Consider the following 10,977-nt stretch of genomic DNA (forward strand, 5'->3'; position numbering starts at 1 on the left):
TTTGACAGCACAGCAGAACACACTTTGGAAGACATTAAAAAATGATCTTGTTTGCAACACTTTAAAACAGTATGCATGTTAAATCATTTACACTCAACGTACCAGAGATTAAAACGTGTACATGTCAAAAATTTAAGACAAAAACAAAATTCATTCGGCACCTCTGGACTAATCAGCGATGAAAAAATAATAAAAATGAGGCTGAAGTTGAAGATAGAAATTAAAAAAGCACTGTCAAACATATTAAGCACAGCATTCATGACACGCCTTTCATCCCAACAAGCATAATGTCTTTTTGGGCAAAAGTCCCCACCCAGTCTGGTCTAGTCTGGTCTTTTATTAAGCATCTAAAATCAGTTCACCTTCAGTAAGAAAACAGCAATATTTTCAAAGTCACATATGTGTGGCCTGCAGAAACAGCAGGTCTGCAGCTAAATTAAGCAACAAAACAGACATTAACATGAATGTCTCGTGTTGGAAAACAATACAATGGCAGATTACATAACATGGTCAAAGTGTACGCACAGTGTCAGATGTATGTGAATAGAAAACAAAATCTAGTTTCCAAACCATTTCAGTCTCAGTTAAAATGAATTCCATTTCAATTAGAACAGAGGCAAACGAAGTGGAAGCAGAGATAAATATAACCAGATTTTTCTTTAACATTTTGTAATTTCTAAGGTTTGCCTGGCCTCCTTTTACAGGAGAAAATATTTATTGTTTTTTTTTGCAGATGCATTAACAGCCATCTTCCACATTAAAGCAATTTTCTTCATGCACCAAGAGAAATCTCTTTGCCACAGCAGATCAGTGGAGGCCTAACTGCTAAAACCATTCTAACAATAAGATTCAAGCTCATTAAAATGTTTCATTCTCAGATAAAACTGGTTTTGCCTGAAGGGGAAAACAACATGCTACGACTACTCATTGCTGCTAAATGCTGGAGTTATTTGGCAAATCAGATATGAACATCTTGGGTCTGTGGTGGCCCGGTAAAAATGAAACATGTTTTTCATTTGAGGCATTCCTGTGAGAGATTCAGCCATGGCTTCTTACAATGTCTTCTCTGTTAAAAATGCTTCATGTGCGGCCCTTTGGCTGTTCAGCCGAGTCAATTTGGCATTTTTCAATTACGCTTAGGAAACACTGCATGTATATAAAAACTTTCCAATCTCTCCATTAACACTTAAGAAATAAGTGTGTGTGTGTGTTGGGGGGGTGGGGGCAATGTTTTCCCGCATTTCGATAAAGCACCTGTTTGGACATCAGCAGTCGCACTTCTTCATGTATCAATGCATCAAGCATAGACTGTTTAGTCTAGTTTGAGAAAGCGAGGCAGAAAGAGCTAGGCATGGCAGAGTGGGGAATAATATGATCACCAGCTTCAAATAGCCTCAGGCGGTAGGACAAACTGAGGAAGTCCGATATGGAGAAGGACCGAGATGTGCAGTGTCCTGGCGGCCTTTTACAGTGAAAAGAACTGCGTATAGCTCAGACAGCGGTGGTTCTGGATCTGGTCTCGGAGGTTTGGTCTTGATGAAAAAAATACAACTCAGCCGGTTGTAGGTCATTTCAGTCTAGCGACGGCTCTGTAGATAGCAAATCCCAGAACTGCAACCACAGCCGAGCCCAATGCAACTCTCAGCCAGAATGAAGAGTTGCTCATGTCTGAACCATTCAGGTGTCTGGAGATTGGATAGAAAAAAAAGTCACTAAAGATGAGTCACACAAAAAATTTACAGTTACTACCAAAAGCACAAACAATGTCTAGCAGTCTCACATCTCTTTATTCACATTTTGATAATTCAATGTTTTTCTATGACTGATCATCACATTATCTAGATCAGTAGTTTGTATAAGTAGAACGTACGGGTACATTGCTGCCCAGGCAAGTTTGGTGTATATGGTTTTGTTGGTGGAGTCGAGGAACACGTTGGAAAAGGGCAGTGGTGGAGGCAGTCGGTGTTTATAACAGAACTCTGCAGGAGTCATCCCGTGGAACTGCTTGACCTCAGGAAGGTCCAGCTTGGAGGCAACCAGCACACACGGAATGTTGCTCTCCATGTAATGTTGCTAAGTACAGAAACAGATAAATGAAAAAAAATAAAAATAAAACAGTTGTGGTAATCTGAAATGCATTTGTCAAACATAATATAGAGATTATTTACTGGTAGAGAACAGCACTTCATCCTGTGGGTGTTGACTAGCTGGCATTTAAATGTCCTTATATAAAACAGACACCACATTAAGGAAGACATTTTGGAAGAAAAAAAGATTTAAAAGATTTATAATCCTTTGACAGATGAAAACAAATCCTGATTTTTTAAAAACATTTATTTTGCAAAGAGATTTACTCAGCAAAGAGTATAGATCTTCTAAAACTCCACAACACTGCTCTCTTCCACTAGTGGATTTTGGCAGTTCCTAGAGGATTCATCTAGATTATTAAGCATGGCAGGTTATGCAGGTAGTTTTCCTTTACCTGTTTAATAATAGGTAGTATTTCAAAATCAATCTTGCCTAACCAGAAAGAATATAAATAATCCAATGGAGTTTCTGGAGGCAGGTGTTTCTTCCCCGATTTGCCCATTGTGGCCTGATAGATTCAGTGTATTGCACATCATTCTTTCTGATGGCATACTGATCATTATATTTAGTGCTCATGTAATTACTTTCAGGGGCACTGTCATTCGAATTCATTAGATTTGTAAGAAACTGGCTTACAGCTATGGAAATTGAACACCATGAAATTGAGCACCATGAAAAAATGTATATTTAGAAAGGAAACAAATTAAATCCTCATTTTTTCATGTCTGGGGAATTTGCTTTTATGTAATTATGAAAATCCCCCAAAGGTAGTGGAATGAGCTTGGATATTGCAACCCCAATAGGCCACCTGTGCAAACACCAGCACAGTCTAAAGAAGATGGGCTACCTATGTGATTACCACTAACTAAAAAAATATGATCAAATCAACAGTGTTCTTAAATGTGGCATAACTGAATGAATCTTTTATAACTCTCACTGTGACTGACCTTGTATATACTGGCACAATAGTCGAAGGAATGTGGGTCACTACTGTCATACATGAGACAGGCAACATCACAGGAAGCATCCGATGCTTTCAGGAACTGCGCCTCCACATCCACCTCATTGAGCTGCACAGGGAAGAGAAGATTGTGGTCATCAGGCTTTAGTCGGGGTCAAACGTTACAGGTCAGCATTAAGAGCAGGACAGGATCTTACTTACAATAAGGTACTTCTCTTGGTTGCTGACTTGGACAGTGTTTATGGCATAGGGGGAGAAGGCACTGCAGGAGTTTCCCTTATTCTGTAGAAGACACAATGTAAAAAAAGAAAAGAAAAGGCAGTCACACCACAGCAACATCGGCATAAATGATTGAGTCTGTTGCAAGAGTATCATAGTTTAATAATGCACATTTGACATTTTCAGCTTCGGACTAGCAGATGGTGCCATACCACAACGTTGCGGCCCACAAAGGCTTGGAGAAAGGCTGATTTGCCCGTCCCCCGCGGTCCGATCACCTTGCAGAGAAACACTGACCGCTGTGTCTGGCGATTCTCCAGGTCCACCTCTTTCTCTCGTGTCACTGCACATACAAACAAGCAGAAAGACAAAATATGAACACAATGTGCAAACACATGGGAATGCCACAGCAACAACGCAGATGAACCCCTTCTTATCTGATAAAATGAAATTAAATCTTATCTTTGCTCTTTTTTTACTTACATTTTTTCAATATTCACCATTTGTTGGGAATGTCAGAAAACTCATATGTTCTACACAGAACAATAAAAATTCTCTGTAGGCTGTGTATTTTCCAGTCAGGTAAATATTACTATTGCCCTTTAGAGGGAAATCAACATCATCATCATTAAAAAAACTCAGCAGATAATTTACCTATTGAAACTGCTGAGAAAGTTTAACCAGCCACGTGAGCTGTTGCTTCAAAATTATTTCCTTTTAAAATAAGTCAACTCTACTTAACTTAATCCTCAGAATAAGTGGCACAAGGTGACACATGATATAGCAACTAGGTTCAAACTTGAAAGCAGGTGTGATTAGTGCAGAGTATGCCAATCCAGTTTACGTTAGGCAGCATAACTTCACAGGTTGAATTATACAGATACTACAGGTCATATGACATACAGTCACAAAACAACATTTGACAAGAAAAACAATTTATTGATAAGCTGAAAAAACAAATGTTGGATTCTTACTACTAACAGCACAAAAACAGTAAGGTTTGGCTTGAGGGTCCTGCCAGAGGGAAGGGCATGTTGTCATCAAAACAAAAAAAGGTCCATCCACTGTACGGTGGCCATTTAAGGACATCTAGGATGAAGAATATCTGGCATAGCTCCATATTGTCAGATGTGACTCAATTATTCATCAGTCTAAACTGTACTTTGTCAGCTTCTGGGGTTATAGCACAAGATAAAAAGTCAGGAGATCATCCTCTGGAAGCAATGAACATCTGAGCCAAATTCTGTGGCAATCTATCACAGTTGTTGAGAAATTTCACTGACTGAAGTACCTGCTCCTCCAATTATCTCTTAATTAGACATGACTCACTAACTTATATAAAGTATAATTGGATTATGTCCGTTGTACTTCAAATGTATTCTTTATATTATTATTATTCATTCATCAAGTTTCATTTTGTAAATGCTTGCAAGAAACAGAAGAACAAAACTTTGTGTGGAGAGTGCAGTGTATTTCCAAACAGGCCTGCGTAAATCTGTCTACATACATGCATCTAACAAACTCTACTATTGATTTACACCTCAAGGAGAAATGTACATGTAGGTGACAGTAGGCAGGATTAAAACGAATAGTCCTCTTACATAAGAGCACTTAACTATGAGACTGAGATAAAACATTTCAAGGAGGATGTGTCCATGTTCCATGCTGTTGGTGCATATTTCCTACAATAAAGGAGTAATCCATTTCAAGCATGCACACACACCTGTGACTGCGGCAGTCTGTGACTCCTGCTCAGTGAGGATAGGGTAGCCTAGGTATCCTAGGTGCTCCAGGCAACGGTGGATGTCAAGATATGCAGAAAGCCTGCGTGTGCATAAGAAAACTTGCTAGTAAGTGCATGAAAGTGTTTGTAAGTGCACGCTTACAACCAAGCAAACAACTGACTGAGATTACTTACGTCCACTGACAAAGGTAGCCACGATGAGAGATGTAGTCCTCATCCGTGATTGGGACAGTCGTGTAGACCTCTGTACCCCATGGCATGTAAGGACAAACGCAAAACAGGTTCCTCAGTTCTGACGGTGACAGGGCAGAGTCCTTGTCCTAAGAGGGAAAAAAGGTCACTTCTTAAAACCAGGAAACAGTCCGCTATTTAACAAGTCCTTTAAAAAAAAAAAAAAAAAAAGATTCAAATACTTGGGTAGAGGACCAAGTGGCATTCCCCCAATACATGTAAGACATAATCATATTTTCTACACCACTTAACAGGCCAGTGGAACACTGTGACCAAAGGAAGTTAAGTTCACAACTCACTTCATCATATTTGTCAAACAGCCTCTGGAGGAACTGGTAACCTAAATGATTGAGTTCTGTGGTGCAGGAAGCTGGAACCCGTAGTCTGAAAACAGAAACACAAGAACACCATACCTGACTATTCTTTATGAAACAAACATAACACAGACAAAGCCAAGTGAGCACACAGGAGGAATACAGCAAGTTTGAAATGAATAATGGTGTTTACCCAAAATACCCTGATGGAATACTGTATTATATGAGCAATGTAAAAATGTTTACAGCTTAATTAACAGACACAGACACAGACACAGACACGAGACATACTCAGGGTAAAGGTAATCATCAGTCAGCTCAAGGTTGTCATCATAACCAAACTTCCTGAGGATAGTCCATGTGGTTTCATGTCTGCCCCTCTGGATAAATAATGTATTAAGGAACAAGAAACCTGGAAAAGAAGCAACATAATGCTTGGCCATTAGTTGAGTGTGCCCTTGCAACAACACGGATTCAAATTTCATGTTCTCATTCATGACTGTTTTTACCATTTAGAGTCAAGCCGTTGTCCTGTACTCCATCGCTGGTGTTCTTCCAAACTACCGTCTTTACATCTTCCAAAGCTTGAGGTGCCAGAGGATTTCCAAAACAAGATTTCTAGTGAAAAAGATAGATTTTTAAACAAATAATCTTTTTTTAAGATATGGTCATTTCTGCCTTTAATTGACAGCTGATAGTGGAGAAGCAGACAGGAAACAAAGGTCCCCAGGTTGAGTTGAACCAGGGATGTGATTATGTGACATGTGCTGTAACCATTCTCCATGATGGTTATTTTGTGTCAAACAAAGTGCTTTAGTTCAAATACTAAGTGAGAAAACATGATGTTGAGCATTTTCAATAGGCACCTGAAAGCAGTTGAGTTCAGCATCACTGAGGATGCGGTCGTTGTCCTGGTCAGAAATGTAGAATATTCTGCTAAGGGCTCTGACACACAATGGTTTTAGCTGGGGAAAAACAGAGGAAGACAAAAAACATTTTTGAGCCCATCATTTGCATATATATATGTAAATAAATAAGCTGGAACAGACTGACAGGCAGGCAGTTGATATCCCATTCTGAAAATATCTGACCTGTTTGTCCTCAGGGTCATAAAGAGGGGCTGTGGGGTGGAGAACTGCCTTCTGTGCATAGTAGAACAGCTCTGAAATGTTCTTCAGATTCTTTGCAGAACACTTAATAGAGAAAAACAGCAAAGAGAATATTAAAGAAACAATGATCTTTGCAAAATAAAATCCAGATTAGGTGTGCAAGAGTAAATATTTGTGTGAAACCTGGCAAACGTGCTTGTCGCAATGGCAAAGTTAACAGGTGCATATATTTCAGCCTCACCTCAACACATGTTTCGATTTCAGAGAACTGATTCATGATGGGAAGAATGGTTTCCATGGAGCTCCCACAGCGCAGATCAGACTTGTTTCCCACAAGGATGATGGGAATTCTGATAAAACATAAGGAAGGAGTGTATCTCACAATATGACACCATTCGCTGTGTAAGATAATGACATTATAACACAGGTGATTCTGTGATACAAGATATATTGCATATCACAGTCATTTGGGATTTAAATATTGTCTGCTGATGCACTCACACACCCACATTTTAGCAATTTTGATGATGCTCTTAGGTCACATCCAGGGTGACTTTACACTAGTCTTACACTAGCACAGGTTTTATTTCAAAGATTGCCAAGTTTGCAAACATTACAAGCAAACAGAAGAAATGAATGCAAAGTTCAACAGCACAGCTACACACAGTATCACACGCATTACATACTGATACATACTTGTTCCCTTTCTCCGCGTTTCCGTTTACTAAAGGTATCCATTTAGTTCTGATCTGAAAAACAAGAAGCAGCTTAATGAAAGTTGTATTTTGTCTGTCACAATATGTTATAAATGTATTAACTAAATGTGGTTAACATCCTACAGTATGTGAAATGTAAGACAATGAAAAGCAAGTAAGTGGTTATTACCTTGTCTATCGTGTCCTCGTTGGTGACATCATACACTACACACACCACATTAGCCTGCCAAAACAGAGTCAACAGTTATTTCAGCCACTTTTAAATAAATCTAAGGTGTGCCCTACATTTTCTATCAATGACACTGAAGACTGATGCACAGAGTAATCACATACACCCATTCACATGTCCATATTTATGTATGTAAAGTGACTCAAAGTTTCTTATTTTCATGAAAGGGGAGTGATTCAAAATTGTCCAATCCCAATTTTTCTCATGATTCCAGATTTGATTTCTGACCACATTTACAAAGATGTTCAACTCTTAAAAATTGTGATTTTCATTATGTCCATTTGTGTTGCATGGTGTACTCACCTTGATGATCTCATCTCTGAGGACTTCCTGACTCTGCTCTTTTTCTGTTGAGGTTAGGGACAAATATAAACAAGCCTGAAAGTCATATCATTCACACCCACATGCATCATCTCTGGCTTCAACAGCCAACATACACTAAATTCTTTTACAGCGGGTGTGTTATTGTGCAACAAGCATTGAGACCAATCAGGGAACTGAATAATGACTGTGGTAGGTGTCATATGTCAAGTCATATTACCCGAGTAGTCCACTATGTGTGTGGGCACCTTCTCTGGAGTTACGTCAGCAGGGATGGTGATCTCTTCAGCTCTAGACGGAACCTGTCAAAGATTGAAAATCACAGACCAACCCTCAGTCATCACCTAATCAAACTGCAGCATCAAACCCACGCTTTCTATTTTGCATAATATGAAATATAGATATTTCTCTAAGGCATTTTGAGTCGTATCAATGGACCACATACAGTACATGCACATTTGCCAGCAATTGCGTGGAAACTAATAGAAGCCACAATGAAAAATAAGCTTTACTATAATAATAAAAATAAAAAAAACTACACACGCACAAAAATATCAATACTGGCCACATTTTATATACTGTAGCAGAGCAGTCTCAGTTTCATCATTTAAAACACAGCCCAAACCTACTGCAAAAGGTCACAGTTGCACAGACTGACATGACAAAAAATGCAAATGAACTGAATCTTCAGTAGCGATTTCTACTCTACACACAAGGAACACCTTGTTAGTTCTTTAACCAACATACTGTGTACTTGAATCTGTAGATCAGCGTACCTACATACCTGCCATGACAGCATGAAACAATTCAACTTCACATTCAAATAAAAAAAACATCACATTTTTCCCCCCAATATTATCATAAAATGCCCATCACTGAGGCAATAATAGGTTAAACTACAGATTTGTCTATTTCATCCTGTGAGAAGTCATTTTTGCAGTTAGAACAGAAACAGTTGTGTGTGCATATATGCAAAGTAAACTGCCAAGGAAAATGATATCACCTTCTGCTTCACACTCGGACAGGCAATGATGGATTGAACACAGAGCTACGGTGTGGTTTCTTAAATGTGGAAAAAACCTAAGTATGAGGCTGAGTAATGACTACTGTTAACTAACTGTTGCCATAATTAACAAACAGTAAACACCAGCAGTTGGTCAACTACTTAACCCCCCCAGCTCTCAGCTGTCGGCTGTAAAGCAGCGTTACACTGACACTTACCTCTTCTGGAAACTCTTCTCCAACCAAGGACATGATGAGTGACGTCTTCCCCACCTTGGCTGTTAGAAGAGACAATAATATTATAATAATAAGAAGAAGATGATGAAAAAAACTGTACACAGAGAGAGAGAGAGAGAGAGAGAGAGAGAGAGAGAGAGAGAGAGAGAGAGAGAGAGAGATAGATTCAATGATCAAATATCTGTGATAATCAGTTAAATCTCTATTTTACACTTATACTACAGGTGTTGGCATGTGTAGTGCAGACCACTTTGTTGCAAGGGGACATTTTACATGGACTGAAGTCAACTACTGTCACTGTTAGTCAACATGATGAACAAACACTATTTCTATCCCTGTGTTGCAGTGGTGCGCCAGGGTGTTAAATCCTGGTATAAACAGACCATGTAAGGCCAAATGTGCCACAGCTGACCGTTAGCATGAACAGTTTTAACGTTTACTAACGTTAGCTCATAACTGCCAAACATTAGCATTAACTTCTGTCAAATTAAGAACTTAAAATATCAGACAACTAAAACACACCTGTGTAATGTAGCTTTTAGTGTACAACAGCTGTTAAGCTTATTAACTACTCGATGGCAGCTACCTAGCAAACTAATAACTAACCGTTCACAACTTAACAGCAAAGTTACTCTAAGCTAACCAAGTTAGCATAGCGGAAATTTGATTTTGAGCGGCCCCTTGGTAGAAAATAAATAATTTTTATCGTATATGACATTGTAGATGTAGAGACCATACATTTTAATACAATTAACTAGACTGTCGCTGCCATGTCAGCAGAAGTAGCAGAGGGGAAATTCAATTAGTAAGTTGGCTACAACAGCTAATGGTTGCTAGTAAACTAGCTTGTTGTTAGCTGTCAGTGCCAATGACTTAACTTACGTTCCCCCAATAAAAGTATCCTCACGTCTTGCTTCATATTTCCTTTCTGTTTGAAGAACAGTCAGACGCGCCGCAATACTACAGTGACATTTATCTTTCATTTGAATGTCAAATTTCTAGCTCCAACCAAATGTGTGCCTCTCCACTGCGATATGGACCCAAGGTGAAAGCATATCGTTCCGGTTCACACAAAGGAGACGGTGAAAACACGCCACCTGCTGGACATGTATATTACTGCATACTGTACTGCATCAACTTCTGCCTGTAAATCATAGAGCAATCACTTATGAGTACAAAGATGAAAGCATTTCACTCTGAAATAAAGTGCCACAATTTCTAATAAAACAGAACAGCTTTGCAGTGTGAGTACCTCAAAAACTGTGCATATATCAAACTTTCTCTTCTTAAATTTGTACTTTTTGCTGTCCACCTCTGTCCAAAATCATCTTGAACTATTAACAGTAACATCTTTACTTCAGTTTTACTGAAAAATGAGTTTAATTCTAATCAAACCAATTAGGAGAAACGGGCAGACAAGAGAGATAAATGGCTTATTCTCAGTGAGAGTGATACTTCAGTAAATATGAATAATATTATCAGCAAAATCTATGAATATCTATAAAATATAAATTATCTTTTTTTTGGGGGGTAGTTTTCAACGCCTGGGTCACCATCGTTATTCATCCAAACCTTCACTCCTGCCTTAAGAACAGTTACAGTCAAAACTGGGGTTTTGATGTTAAGTCCATTACATGGGAAAATCAAAAGGAGCAATATGTAATGTAAGTGTGACAATGTCCAAAGAAAAAATGAGAAGAAATGAAGATAATTTGAGCTCTCAACAATGTGGTATTGCATCTGCTGGTGTTTATTACAGTCCCAAGTTTACCACCTTTTCAGTATTAAACAAGTCCATAATGTTCA

The 10,977-nt window shown here is 38.7% G+C and overlaps 1 protein-coding gene across 1 annotated transcript; it reads right to left on the reverse strand.

The window, feature by feature from the left end:
* Window positions 1-36: 36 nt before the first annotated feature.
* rhot2 (ras homolog family member T2) lies at window positions 37-10,198 on the reverse strand. Its single transcript, XM_062442348.1, has 19 exons — window positions 10,054-10,198; window positions 9,154-9,212; window positions 8,153-8,234; window positions 7,915-7,958; window positions 7,552-7,605; window positions 7,363-7,415; window positions 6,908-7,016; window positions 6,649-6,750; window positions 6,424-6,522; window positions 6,067-6,175; window positions 5,849-5,969; window positions 5,543-5,627; window positions 5,187-5,332; window positions 4,992-5,092; window positions 3,481-3,611; window positions 3,251-3,331; window positions 3,036-3,158; window positions 1,871-2,073; window positions 37-1,685 (listed from the first exon to the last, which is right to left on the reverse strand). The coding sequence occupies exons 1-19, from the start codon at window positions 10,088-10,090 to the stop codon at window positions 1,568-1,570; spliced, it is 1,857 nt and encodes a 618-aa protein (XP_062298332.1). The 5' UTR covers window positions 10,091-10,198; the 3' UTR covers window positions 37-1,567.
* Between the last annotated feature and the right edge of the window lie 779 nt (window positions 10,199-10,977).

This window comes from Scomber scombrus, chromosome 21 (genome assembly GCF_963691925.1).
Source record: "Scomber scombrus chromosome 21, fScoSco1.1, whole genome shotgun sequence".
NCBI lineage: Eukaryota > Metazoa > Chordata > Actinopteri > Scombriformes > Scombridae > Scomber > Scomber scombrus.

Excerpts from the sequence above, each read along its gene's own strand:
- rhot2 (XM_062442348.1), bottom strand. The coding sequence starts at position 10,090 with ATGAAGCAAGACGTGAGGATACTTTTATTGGGGGAAC. Across the intron at positions 7,959-8,152 it reads ACACATAGTGGACTACTCGG|AAAAAGAGCAGAGTCAGGAA; the intron begins GTAATATGACTT and ends TAACCTCAACAG. Across the intron at positions 2,074-3,035 it reads ATTGTGCCAGTATATACAAG|CAACATTACATGGAGAGCAA; the intron begins GTCAGTCACAGT and ends TTCTGTACTTAG.